Source organism: Prinia subflava, chromosome 21, assembly GCF_021018805.1.
Source record: "Prinia subflava isolate CZ2003 ecotype Zambia chromosome 21, Cam_Psub_1.2, whole genome shotgun sequence".
NCBI classification, from domain to species: Eukaryota; Metazoa; Chordata; class Aves; order Passeriformes; family Cisticolidae; genus Prinia; species Prinia subflava.
Genome location: NC_086267.1, coordinates 4,420,658 through 4,434,700, shown reverse-complemented (window position 1 = coordinate 4,434,700; position 14,043 = coordinate 4,420,658). Strand labels below are relative to the sequence as shown.

The 14,043-nt window shown below is 57.6% G+C and overlaps 1 protein-coding gene across 5 annotated transcripts in view; it reads left to right on the top strand.

Annotated features, from left to right (window-relative positions):
* Nucleotides 1–14,043, top strand: part of TP73 (tumor protein p73) — a 29,636-nt gene that overhangs the window by 9,015 nt on the left and 6,578 nt on the right. For all 5 annotated transcript variants that reach the window (XM_063417345.1, XM_063417344.1, XM_063417349.1 and 2 more), the window contains 6 exons: nt 743–988; nt 11,924–12,110; nt 12,210–12,325; nt 12,888–12,997; nt 13,286–13,428; nt 13,757–13,845. In XM_063417345.1, the coding sequence (XP_063273415.1) occupies nt 743–988; nt 11,924–12,110; nt 12,210–12,325; nt 12,888–12,997; nt 13,286–13,428; nt 13,757–13,845 (891 nt within the window). The remainder of the gene's footprint in view (nt 1–742; nt 989–11,923; nt 12,111–12,209; nt 12,326–12,887; nt 12,998–13,285; nt 13,429–13,756; nt 13,846–14,043) is intronic.

Here is a 14,043-nt window from a genome sequence, read left to right as displayed (position 1 = left end):
CCGTGACTTTCCTGCAGCCGCGTGCTTTGTAGGTTTGAGGTTTTCCCCAAATTAGAGCTGCATCAGGCACTGGGAGCAAACATCCCGCTGGGAAACCAGCTACAAACCACTGCTCGGGGCTGGCTGGCTCAGGGAAGCACGCCCAGGAGTGGTGTGTGGGTGTGTGTCCGTGCCCAGTGAACACATGAGGGACAGGTTGGAAAAGAGGTTGGAAAATGGGACGGCTGCTGGTGTCCCGTCCTGTCACCGCCAGGACTGCTGCTCACCTTGCCAGGGCATCTCACCGAGCTGTGACACTCTGGCTGCTGGAAGGGACAGCGGGGAGCAGAGCCCTGCGGGCAGGACAGGGCTGTCACTCCCTGTCTGCAGCGGGACATCTCCCACCTCTGAGCAAACCCCACCACATCCCTGCCTTCTCCCCGCTGTCAGAAGCGTGGCTTTCCCAAGGCAGGTGCGCTAGAAATCCGGGATTGTGGCACCTCGCTGCCTCCAGCGAGGATGGAGCAGCTCCAGGGGGGTGATTTAAGCACACGGAGTTCATCCCTCACACAAGTGGTGACCTGTCGGGAAAACCCGAGCCACCCAGACCAGCTCTTTTGGCTCCCCTCCCGCACGCTGGCCCTTTAAGGAGGCTGTAACAGGACACCCCAGCCCTGGAGAAAGGTGGCTGAGGTTTCCCTGTCTCTAAACTGGCTGGTGTTTTCTTTTTTTTTTTCCCTCCTCCCCTTTTCCCTTCCTCCAGTCCCAGTTCAATTTGCTCAACAACAGCATGGATCAGAGCATCGGCAGCAGAGCAGCCTCCACCAGCCCCTACAGCTCGGAGCACACCTCCAATGTCCCGACGCACTCGCCCTACTCTCAGCCCAGCTCTACCTTCGACGCAATGTCCCCGGCACCCGTCATCCCCTCCAACACCGACTACCCTGGTCCCCACCACTTCGAGGTGACCTTCCAGCAGTCCAGCACCGCCAAGTCAGCCACCTGGACAGTAAGTTACCTTCTTCTGCCTCGGCTGGGGAGATGCTCACCCAAGGCGGCGGCGCTGGGGAGGCTCGCACGGGATGCAGCCGCCTCTGGTGGGCACTTGGCCGGCTCAGGTGGTGGCCCTGGGAAGCCGAGAGTGCTGGAGACATCAGTGCTCGCTGCCCAGGGGGTTTCTCCCCAAAGGCTGTGAGGCGCAGCGGTTGGGGTGTCACTTCCCCCGCCCCAATTCCCTAAATTGTGGGTGAATGTCCTGTGAAAAGAAGTGTCCTGGGGAGGTACCTATCTTGTTCTCACGGTGCTTCCCGGCGTATTTGCCAGTGAGAGCTGTCAGAGACAAGGCCGTGGGCGAGAGGGACCTTTGCTCGTGTGTCCCGGCGCCGCTCCCAGCTGCGCTGTAAATGCCTGCTTGTCATTTATAGTCCTTCTCCATCCCGCATTACAGGAGTAGCTAAAAGTCACAGCAAATAACCGAGCAGTGGGTTTTGATGCACGGAGGGATGGCTGCCCAGCTCCTGCTGTCTGCTCGGGAGCCGGGATGCAGCTCTGGTCCACGGCTGCCCGGCCCAGGGGAGAGACACAGCGGCCGGGCAGAGCTCACAGGGGCTGTTTGCGGTCAAAGGTCCTGAATTCGCATCCCTGCTGCTGGCTCAGCGCAGCGTTTTTAAGGAGAACCAGCACTCGTGGCCAGAGCCACAAGTGGCAATCCCGCAGCGGGTACCTCTGCAGAGCAGCTCATCCCGCTTGAGCCGGGCGGGTTTGCTCCTGCGGGGAGCACTGGCACAGCAGGAAGGTTGGGATGAGACCACTGACACCCCGCAGGAGCAGCAGAGTTTCCTCCGGGGTTTGACATTGTCACGGAACGGGCAGAGCAGGGATATTTAAGCCCCGGGTGCGGTAATGACCTTTGTTTGCGGAAGGTGACGTGTTTAATTGCCAAGACAGTGCTGCCCGCGGGAGACAGAAAGCATCCTCGGGTCCGCGGGCAGGGCCGGCGGGATGCTCGCGGTTGTCCTGGGGAGGATGCGGGTGGAGACGGGCTCCGGCAGCGGCCGCAGCGCTGGGGCTGTGTCCCGCGGAACCCAGTGGGTTCGTGGAGTGGGAAAGCAGCAGCGAGCCGGCAGCGATTTGAGCACAGCCGAATTCCCGGCTGGTGCTGTCCGGCAGCTTTCCCGCGGCCGGCGGCTGCTGCTTCACACGGACCGGGGATTTGGGACAGCGCCGTGCCTAAACACCCTGGCAGGGGTGGTTGTGTCTCCACACTTCCCGCTGTCTTTCCTTGCGGGATGTTGCTCAGGGATGATGCAGATTCGTTAGGAACTGAATAAACCGGAGGCCCTCGGGCAGGATGTGATTCCAGCCCGCTCCTGTCCCTGCTGGGGGATGACTCCTGTCAGTCACAGGTAAACACAGGACCTGCACAGGGAGGGGAGGCATTCCCGTGCCGCCAAAGAGCCCGAATGGAAACCGAAACAAGGCACTGCAGGGTGTCTTGTCCCGGCATGCAGGGATGGGGGCCAGAACGTGTCCCAGGCTCGGTTGCCACTGTCCCCGGCGAGGAGTGCTGTGGGATGGCTTTGGGGTGGAGCAGACACAACGCGGCAGGGCTGAAAACCATCCCATTCCCCTGGGATCTTTCCACGGTTCCAGCTAAAGGGAGCTCAGACTGCCTCACATCACGCTGTGCTGGCTGTTCTCCTGTAGCTGTGTCCCGCAGGGAGCTCAGCTCACCAGGACAGGATGCGGCTGTTTGTCCCAAGCCTTTGTGGGAGATCAGGGCAGGCAGTGCCACACGGAGCCCTCCCAGCCTTGGGGGAGCAGCTGGACCCAGGAGCTGCCCGGAGAACGCGCTCATTCCAGGGGTAGAGGATGCACCCACCAGCTGGGGCTGGGAGCCACGGCTTCAAGGAGGGGTCCTGAAAGGGTCCAGAGTGAGGATTTAAATGCATGAAGTGGCTTTAACAGTCAGGAAGGCAGTCAGAGGTGTCTCTGAGCCACGATGCTGGGGTGGCTGCATCCCCCCAAAGCAGGCTGGCTGCAGGGCCAGTGCCCACCTGCTCTGGAGCTGAGCCTTGTGGAAAGCAGCAGTGTGTTGGCAGCATCTGGTACCCCAGAGAGCACAGGGGATGTTTCATTTGGAGCAGTGATTCCTGCAGGATTGCCAAGGTGCCACGTGAGGAATGGTCCTGCTGCAGTGACAGCTGGTGTCACTCTGTGTCCTCCTGGTGTCCTCCTGGCTGGGGCTGTCCCAGGCATGGTCAGTGCTGGAAGAGGAGGTCACTGCCTTCCTCCCACTCACCCCGAGTTCTGCCACACCCGAGAGTTCATCCTGGTTTAATGGGGAAAGGAGCTCAGCAAAACAAACGTGTTCTGTGTTGTCAATGAACACAGAAGTAACACTGAGTGGGACACTGAGAGCTTCCACAGGAGCTGGGAACACACATGTAATATAAGGAAGAGACACTGGGAAATGCAGGCACTTGGGAAGGGAAGGTAAATGCCTGCTCAGTAGGGCTGGGGACAATCAGGGACATCTGACAGTGCAGTGATGGTCACACCATGGTGCTCTGCAGGACACGGGAAGAACCAACCCAGCCTGTTCCTCCTGGGGAAGCCCTGTGGTTTTTTATGTGCTGAGCTTTGCTGCACCAAATAATTCATGCCAGGATGGTTGATAAGTTTCCACCAAGCACTGACCACAGGCTCGGCAGAGCAATGCCCTGGGCAGCATTTTGGAGCAGTGAGGGGTTCTGTGCATTGGAAGGAGTCTCAGCTGAGGGTCTCCTGCATTCTGGGGTTGAACCATGGAGGATCTGGCCACAGAGGAAAGGACAGCTGGTGAGCAGGCAATGCCAAAACAAATGGTTTGTGTGTGTGATCCTGCCAAAAGATTTGGCATAATTTTTTGATATAATCACAAGATTTGGTTGATGGAAGCGTGTAGCCCAATGGTGTCCTGGTTTTGAAGGGTTTTGACTTGAATCCCTCTGGGAGATGTGGCATTACCCATTGTCCCTCACCTAGGAGAGGAGGCTCCTGAGGACCAGGTGAGCTGGCCCCTCCAGTGCTGGACAAGCACTTGCTCTGCAGGGCTGGGCAAATCAGTGTCACCCAGGCAGGGGAGCAAAGTGTCCCCAAGCCCTGCCCACACTTCAGTGCTCCTGTCCACACTTCAAAACCTCTATGACACGGCCTGGGAGGGAGATGTGAAGATGAACAGCTCAGAACAGATGCCTTGTAGAGCGATACCAGAGAAGCATTCTGCAGGGAAGTTCCCCCCAAGAAGAGCAAGGGGGCTCGATCGTGGTGTGCCCAGGAGATGGTTCTTGATAGCAGCCAGCTCTTTAATCTAATAGCAAAAGACATAACGAGATCCAGCACTTGGAAGCTGAAGCCAGGCAAATTCAGACTAGAAACAAGGAGAAATATTTTTTTTTTTTGCAGTGAGATAATTAACAATAGAAACAATTTACCAAGGAATGTGGTGGATTCTCCCAGCTCCTGAAGGATTCAAATGAGGAGTCTGCATATCACTCCAGAGATAAGATGTGCTTTAGCAGACACCCTTGACTTAATGCAGGAGGAGGAGGAGGGGACTGAGGGTAGCAGTGTGGGCAATGACACCAGAACATCATCAACTGCTCTCTCTTACTTCAAAATGCTGATATTCTAATTTTAAAAAAGAGGTGAATGGAGAAGGGTGAAACCTTGGGACTGACATTACCCGGGACTCTGGGCAGTGATGGGCGACACTGGGTGACCACGGGGCTGAGCTCCGAATGTCACGGAAGCCGCCGCACCAGCCCGTAGCGTGGGAAGCCCTCCAGGCTCCTACCACCTCCCCTCTTCCTTTTCAATGTCCTTCTTATCGCAGAGACCAACGGCCAGATGCCGAAATTAAGCTTTTTCCCCGCGGGTTGGAAGCCCCCCGGGGGCGGGCCGAGCCCCGGCAGCCGCGGCACGGCAAGACGGGGCACGCCGGCATCGCGCCCGCCCGCCGGGGCCAGCGGCGCTCCGCTGCCCGGAGCTGCCCGGACACGCCGCAGCCGCAGCCCCATCGAGGCGCTTTTCCTCGCCGCAGCCCCCTCGCCACGCCAGCCAGCTGGTAACTGGCGGATAATTAGGATTTTTCTCAAGTCGGGTTGGCGGCGGAGCGGGGCTGCCTGCCCGCCGGACGCGGAGGTGTTAATGGGGTCTTTGGCTTCCCGCGGCCGGGCTGCAAAGGGACGTGGGGGCTGGAGCCCGCTGGAGCCGGGGGGAGATGGACAAACCCCCGAGCAGGCAGGCAGGGGTGTCTCTGATACAGGCATGGAGGGGCTGAACCACGCCCAGGGTGTTTTGGGGAGCAAACAGCCTGCGAGGGAAAGACTGGACAGGTCCACGGGCGAGGAGAGCTGCTCCTGCTCCCATGGATGGAGCAGCAAACCAGTCTGAATCCCAGTGCTCAGCCCAGTGGGAGATGGCAGCGTGGAACTGGTTCCACTTGCTTGATGGATCTTGCAGCTGGAGCATGGGCGCTGGGGAGCTGAAATGCTTCCTCTGGTCCTGACTGAATGAGGAGGATGAGGGTAACTGGTGTGGTGGAAGGCGGGTTCTCCCTTGCTGGTTACTGTCTGTGGCTTTTTGGGGTAGAGGCAGACATGAAGAGGAGGGAAAATTCTTCAGGAGCATCGCTGTACCAAGAGCCCCCTCTGCAAACTCTCTGGCACCTTCCCATATCGCAGGGAGGTTGCTGTCCAGCAGCCACAGCCTGCAGAATGGTTTGGGCTGCACACAGCTGAGGACACTCTGAGCAGCTGTGCATGTCAGCGTGGATATTTTGGCATGCCAGAAGTAGGAAAGCAACCTCAGCACCAGCCTGCTCCAGAGCCCATCGAAGCCAACCCACTGGAGGCTTTCCACCAGCTCTCGCAGGGTGTGGATGAGGCTCCAGGAGCTCCAGACACAATGGAATTAAGAAAAAAGGCAAAGGAATTCGGTGTGTGATGTTCCAACACGATCCCGCTATCAGCTCCTCTATCTCGAACGTGTCTGGTATGCACAGGTCAAGGGAATGGCTTCCTGGCAGTGCTGCTCCATCGGGAGGCAAAGCTCCCTGGCAGGAGAGGTGGGAGAGGGTTGGGAGCCCTGATCTTCAGTGCATGGAAGGGGGGAAGGATGCTGGTGTGCCCTTGGCAAACCCACTCACTGCCCGTGCCCACTCCAGGGAGGGAGCAGAGGAGCAGCCCCTCCTGCGTGGCACAGCCCTCCTGGGATGCTCCAGAGCCAGTGGCTTCCCCCTAAATCCTGCTCTTGCTGTGTTGGTTTTTGCATTTCCTCCCCAGCAGCAATTCCCAAGGCCAGCTCAGCCTCATCTTCCCTTCCCTCTCCTCCCAGCTTGCTCCCTGCATCCTTGGCAGGGTGAAGTAACCTCCTTGCTGGATTTGTGGCTTCCTTTTTTGGGTGGGAGGGAGCTCCAGGCTGGCTTGGCCAGGGGATCTGAGTATCCATCACACAGAGGGAGTCAGACCTACAAGGAAAGATTAAACCCCCAGAGTGCCAGCGCTGGATCAGCAGTGAGTGAGAGAGATCCCAGCTGGAAGTTATTTTAAGGATGTGCTCACTGGGGAAAGCAAGGAGAGGAGTCCTTTTGGGGGTGAACCAAGGAATTTTAATTAGCAGTAATGGCATGCTAATTAAGGTAGAAGAACACAAGCTGGAGCACAGGGAGCCTCCCTGTGCTGCTCTGCTGCAGGGCCCCCGAGACCTCAGTGGTCTGTAGGGCTGGGGGACAGTGGGGGACAGAGATCCCCTGCAGCTGATGATGGCTGGGGTGATCAGGGGGCTCTGCTGAGTACCTTGAGACCCCCTGTCCTGGTCACAGCTGGTGGTGGCTTGTTGTCACCCCAAGGCATCACTGCCATGGTACTGGGACCACAGGCACAGGGAGGTGGGTTTTGGGACATCCCTTATCACCGTCACCCCAATCCATTGCTGCTGTGGGGTAGGAACTGGAGGCACAGGGAGATGAGTGTTGGGACATCCCTTATGGCCATCACCCCAATCCACTGCTGCTGTGGTGTAGGAACTGGAAGAACAGGGAGATGGGTGTTGGGACATCCCTTGTGGCCATCACCCCAACCCATCATTATTGTGGTGTAGGGACTGTAGACATGGGGAAATGGGTTTGGGGGCATCCCTTATGGCCATCACCCCAATCCACTGCTGCTGTGATGTAGGACTGGAGGCACAAGGAATTGGGGTTTGGGACATCCCTTATGGCCATCACTCTGATCCATCACCACTGTGATGCAGGGACTGGAGGCACAGGGTACCTCTTACAGCCATCCCCAGGGCAATATCCCCACCCGTGTGCTGGACAGGTACCTCAGCCCCCACTGGACACTCCCTCAGGCTCCAGTCATACCCAAACCTCCTAGCAAACAAGCAACAAGGCAGCTAGGGGAGGAATTTCCAGCTCAGTGAGGAGTTTACAGGCCGGTGATTTAAAAAAAAAATAGTTATTAAAAAAAAATTAGACGGAGGGGAAAAAAAAAAATTAAAAAACCCTGATCTGTGCCGCCGGCACGTCTTCCAGGATCTGCCGTAACAGATTCGTCCGAGCCGGTTAACGGTATTTGCGGTTTGCAAGATGCTACATGTCTGGGGAAGATGACAGACACGTTATTATCACCTCTGGGCCGAGATCTGCCCCAACCTGTCCCAGGATGCAGCTCCGCAGCTGCTTGCCGGGGAGTGCAAGGAAATTAGCAGCCGGAGGCAGCACTTTTCTTCTCTCTCCCTTGCCAGGCCAGTGGCTTTATTGGGGATCCATTGACTGCAGTCCTGGACACGTCTTGAGTGAAGCTAATGATTAGCCTGGAATGTAGGAGAAGAGGAGGAGGAGTGAGGGGGGAAAGGATTTGTGGAAAAAGCAATTGTTGAGCAAATCATTTCCTTCTAGAGGGAAAGGAGGCCTTGGCTGCGCCTTCCCCAACAGGCAAGTCTAGACGCTTCAGTGTCAACAGTTGAAGATAAATAAGATTTTATCAGCTCCAAATCTGTTGGGACACATTCTCCTAGCGGTTCTGCTGCCCAGGCCGGGTGAGATGGACTTTACCAGGAGGCCTTTCCAGGCCAGAGGATTCAGGTTATTTTTTGTGTGAGGCTGTCAGCATCCATGGGGAAAACCACCTCTCCCTGCTCGTTTCCTGCGTGGGGAGGCAGCCCTGGGGCTCAGCAGTGGTGGCCTCTGGAGCCATCTCCTGGTCCTCTCTCAGGGTGGGCAGTGATGGATGCTGAGACTCTGTCAATGCTGCATCCACGAGCCGTCGTGGGGCATTCACTCAGTGGAATCTTGTGGTGTCCAGAACATTTCCGTGGGGCAGCAGCACCAGGATAACCCTGGTGAAGCCTCACAGAGGCCGGTGGCACCATGAGGTGACTGGTTTAGGTCGTGTTCCATCTGGCAGTGGTGCAGTGTGATCTCATCTCACCCAAAAGCAGCTGCGTTTCAAACACATCCAAAGACCCTTTGTGGTACCAAGCTCTTGGGGAAACAGAGCTCAGAGCTGATAGGCTGCTAGGAGTTAAATAATTTGGCTTTTCCATTTTTTTTGGCTTATTCCTAGTGCTCTGGACAGACAGCAGTAGCAGGGAAGGGAGAGAGACAGAGCTGGCATCACAGTATCAGCCCAGAAGTCGAGGGTGACACTGGAGGCTGCAGGAAATCCCAGAGGAACAGAGGTTCTGTGTTTCCACAGGCTCCAGAGGAGACTGTCTGTGCTGCTTCAAGCAACCCACAGGCCACAGAAACCATTTGTGTTCCTCAAACACATGGTAGCACCCAAACCCAGACACTCTCCCATGTTTTCCAGGAACAGAGATGACCTGGGTCCTACTGTAGCCGTGGAGATAGACACCAGTGGTCCCCAGGGCAGAGCAGGGTGTGGAGACAGGCAGGAGATGCCCAGGGCAGAACAACCCAGGCTCCTTTGTAGGGGTGAAAGGAACCCTGGAGCTGAGCTCGGGATGTGCCAGGAAGGGGCTCAGGTGTCCCAAAATGTTCCTATGCCTGGCAGCAAGCTGGCCACAGCTCAAGTGACCTGAGCTTTGGCTGTGACCCAGCTGCCACACGTCCTGAGAGGTCAGTTTGTCCAAACCCTGCAGAATGGGAAGGCTGTGGGTGGACAGAGCGAGGTTCCCCCAGTGCAGGTGGCAGGAATGGCACACACAGCCATGGCACACAGAGAGCCGAGCCAGTGATGTGGTCTGTGATTAAATCCCAGCATTTTGATCTCCAGGTTCTGCTCTGCCACTGCCTCATGTCACACTTGAGGAGCACGTGGTGCCTGTGGACCCTGCAGGGCTGTGCAGGGTGTGGCTGTGCTGGGAGGGCCTCAGGTGATGCAGCACAGCCCGGCAGAGATGTGCATGGGGCAGGAGATTATCAAATGCAGATCGTGGAGGAGAGAAGTGTGTGCCCAGGGACACAGGTTTTGCTCTCTGCTACAGAGGATGTGCACCAAGCTGGGGATGCAGAACCTCCTGGGATCCCCAAAACTCGATGCTGGTTGTCCTGGTGACAATGAGCAGCCTGGGGCTGCAGGACTGGGAGCGCTCAGCCCTGGCTGTGGCTGGAGATGCAGCACAGGACGGCTCCACATGGAGAGGAATCAGGAGTGTGGCACAGCCTGGACTTTCCTTGCCCACAATTATCAGCAGGGAGTTCCTTAAAAGAATAGTTTGTTGTTGTGGAGGGATCTTTGAAGGCGATCCTGGAGCTGTTGGGACACGATAAGGTTATCAGCAGAGGCAAGTCTGCACGGAGCGGCCGCCTTCCCCCTGCAGGGCATCACTCTGCTATTTAACAGAGATTTATCCATGTCATAACATGGTATAATGAGAGAATTTGTTACCAAAGAACTTGCCATAATGCACCTCTGCTCTTCCAGAGCAGTTATAGTTCCCAGGCATGTTGAGGGCTGCCCGGGAATGTCTACATGAAAAGATCCCTTGACAGGAGTTGTCAGTATTTTAACACCTGGCAAAGAAGAGCCCCCTCCAAATAACCCTTGTTTTGCCATGGTGGCTCCTCTAAACGAGGATGTTAAACCCCATCCTGGTGGGCAAGTGGGTTCCCTGGGCTGTAGCCACATGGGAGTTTCCAGCCAGGCAGAGCAGAGTCACCACATTGTGAGTGGAGCCCACGTTTCCAGCTCAGGCCTGATCCCTGAGGATCCCTGCTGGGGATGCAGGATCACATCCTGGAAGCTAACCTGGCCGTAGAGTCAAGGTGTAGTCAGCATCATCCAGTATGAGTGCAAATTTTGGGGATTTCAATAGGTGTTTCCAAGCATCCTCTCTCGTTGGACAAGTCCAAGTACCTAGAAAAATAAGGATTAATTTTTATTGTCAGGTTCAAGTGCATGTTACACCTCTCAGTCAGCACTCCCCAGTGACCAGAGCATCTTCCTGCTCTCCCCAGCACTGAGCAGGTTCTGATCTTGGGACACCCAGGACACCCCACTGAGGCCCCAGGAGCTGGTACCTGCTGCTGGCCACCACCAGCCCAGTGCTGGAGGAGCTGCAGGAGCTGCTGCTGTTTGCCTTGGTGGAGCCTCTGCCCTTTGTGTCTTCTCAGAACTTCCACAGAGACCATCAAAACCAGACAAACCTGGAAATGGTTTCTCTCGTTTGCCCTGTCCCATTCCTGGTGGTGGGAGCACCTCGCTCAGCCAGGGGCAAATCAACTCCTGCAGCCAGGGCAGCGGGACTGGGAGACACAAATCCTTCCTGCCTGATCCACAGCTGCACTGGGACATGCTCACAGCCAGGAAAAGTGGGGACTGAGCCATCACTGTCAGCCCCTGAGCACCCTCCAGCCCCGTTTTGGGCAGCCCCAGCTCAGGAACCTCCTGGCACGTGGAGAGCAGAGCCTGCCCTCAGCACAGCTGTATTTGGATGGCTCAGGACAAGCTTTAACATCCCCACAAACGCTCTGCACGGTGGTATTTTTTTGGCACCGGGCGCTGTGTTGTGGGGATGAGATAAAATACCTGGAGCAGGAACATGCCCTGCCATGCAGGGACGGGCTGCTCCGAGCACAGGGGTGGGCTGGTGTGTAGCAAACACATTCCTTGCGAGATGGAAAACAGCATGGCACGGCTGAGGTGGAAGGGAATTGCACATCCCCACACCTGGGCAGTCCCTGGAAGGTGAAGGACAGGCTCTCCTTCCCCAGCCCTGCTCTGGAGTCCCCACTCTGCAGACCCCAGAGCTTCCCCCATCCAAGGGTCTTGTGAGAGAAGTTTGCCACGGAGTAAACCTCACTGTGCCCTGACTGGGAGGAATTTGGTGGCCACAAGCTGTTTTCTACTCAGGAGTGAGTGTTGGCACTGCCTCCAGCTGCCACAGAGCATCCTCCTTGGTCCCTATCATGTCCCTGCCCCATCCCCTCCACAAACCACTGCTGCTGCAAAGGATTGAGTCAGGATCAGGACAAACCCATCTGTGTCAGAACTAAACTCCCAGGTCCTGGCATCAAGCACGATTTCCTAAGGCTGTGCTTTGTCAGTGCCCTCAGTGCTCCCTTGGTCTGGAGCTGTGTGTGAGAACAGACTCGGGAATGTTTCCAAAATGGGCTGAGTGATGCACGAATGAGGGTTTTTCTGATTTCCAGTGAGATTCCCTCTGTCTCTGTGCAGTGGGGCCCTGCCCTGCCAGAGCCCTTGCCCATCTGGGAGACCTTCCCTGCCCCAGGAGGCAGCTCTGTCTGGTTTACATGGAAAGCAGGAACCACATAGTGCGGGTGAAATGGTCAGATTTCAACATTCCCAGGGGAAAGGGAAGAGAAGGAAGCCCTGCCTTTACACCAGAGCAGCAGAGGAACCCGAGGTTGGCCACGGGAGAACCCTCCACCCCACCAGCCATGCTCACCCCAGGGATGTCTCCTCTCTTCCAGTACTCCCCGCTGCTGAAGAAGCTCTACTGTCAGATCGCCAAGACATGCCCCATCCAGATCAAGGTGTCCACCTCTCCTCCCCCGGGCACCATCATCCGGGCCATGCCCGTCTACAAGAAGGCAGAGCACGTCACCGAGGTGGTGAAGCGCTGCCCCAACCACGAGCTCGGCCGCGACTTCAACGACGGTGAGGGCTGTCCCCACGTGTCCCTTGTGTCACAGCCCTGCTGTGCGTGGCACCAGTGCCCTGGGCAGCCACGGCTCTGACTGGAGGGTTGCCTTGCAGGCCAGTCAGCCCCTGCCAGCCACCTCATCCGGGTGGAAGGCAACAACCTGTCGCAGTACGTGGATGACCCGGTGACGGGGCGGCAGAGCGTGATGGTGCCCTACGAGCCCCCGCAGGTACCGGCTGCCCACAGCCTCCCTGGCCCCTGCCTCCCTGGTTTAGGCTGCTTGGCCAAGTGTTCCCCTTGCCCTGGCAATCTAAGAGCACTCCATGCTCACCCCCGGCTCTGGTGGCAGCTACGCTCCAGCAGCTGCATCTCCCAGCCCTGTGAAGCATCCCAGGTCTTGGGAAGTGTAGGGGTGTAATGGGATGTCCCCTGCAGTCCTGCCCTGGGTGCCCCCACAGTTCTTGTATAGTCCCCTCTTTCCATCTGGGACCACCCCCACACCATCCCCAGTGTTCCCCTGGTCGTGCTGCCAAAGCACCATCCCTGTGCCAGAGGGTCCAGCCCTGATCCCGAGGGATCCCAGCCTGTTTCTGCTCCTCTTTTTCACTCCCCAGGGATCCCAGCCTGCCTCTCCTCCTCTTCCTCACTCCCTGGGGATCCCAGCCTGCCTCTCCTCCTCTTCCTCACTCCCCGGATATCCCAGCCTGCCTCCTCTCCTCTTCTTCATTCCCCGGGGATCCCAGCCTGCCCTCACACTCCCCGCTCAGCCCCTGCTCTCCCCTCCCGCCCAGGTGGGGACCGAGTTCACCACCATCCTGTACAACTTCATGTGCAACAGCAGCTGCGTGGGAGGGATGAACAGGAGGCCCATCCTCATCATCATCACCCTGGAGACCAGAGAGTGAGTGGCTGTGGGAGCAGGGATGGGTGTGGGGAAGGAACCCTCCCCTGCAGGGAGCACCCCCAGGGAAGGGGATGGGGTTGCACAGGAGCGCTCCCCTCTGCCAGCTTGGAAAAGGGCTGGCACGGAGGGACCCAGCCCAGCAGCTGGAGCCTTGCTCTGCCCCAGGAGCCGGCTGCTGAGGGGCTCCGTGGCTGCCTGAGGGTCTCTGGTGTGCTTGGTGGCTGGCCTGAGTGGCGATGCCCTTCCCGAGGGGAGGCAGGGTCACTGACTGCGCTGTCCCCGCAGCGGCCAGGTCCTGGGCAGGAGATCCTTCGAGGGGCGGATCTGTGCCTGTCCCGGCAGGGACCGCAAAGCCGACGAGGATCATTTCCGAGAGCAGCAAGCCCTGAACGAGAGCACGGCCAAGAACGGCAATGCCAACAAGCGCAGTGAGTCTCCTGGGGGGGTGGGGGGCTCAGGGCACCCCAAATCCCTGCGCTACAGAAGTTTGGGCTCAAATCCACATTCAGGGATGATGCTTTGACCTTTCTCCAGTAAATCTCCTAAGTCGGACCCCGCCCCTCTCCCTGCAGAGCCCAAAGATGGCTGTGCGTGGCTCTCATGGCCAGATCTATTGATCATTATTGACGATAACAAAGGGACACTCCCATGCCAGGCCCCAAGAGAGTGGTTTTAGCATCCTGCACAGCTTGAGGTGCTCCCTGCCGTGTCCTGTCTCCTGCGACTCCACCAACTCTCTTCCCCTCTCCTTTGCAGCCTTCAAGCAGAGCCCCCAGGGCATCCCAGCGCTGGGCACTGGCGTTAAGAAGCGGAGGCACGGGGAGGAGGAGGTGTACTACGTGCCTGTAAGTGTGGGTGAGCTGCAACAGGGTCAGAAACGGGCTTGGGACAGCGGTGGCACCGTCCCCTCTGCCAGAAGCACCTTGAGGAGGCGATGGCTGGTGGGGGCTGCACAAGCTCCTGTAGGACAGCAGGGAATAGGAGCAAAAAACGTCCATGGATGGACATGTCCAAGGGTTTCCAGCATCCTGAGCAGTCCCTGG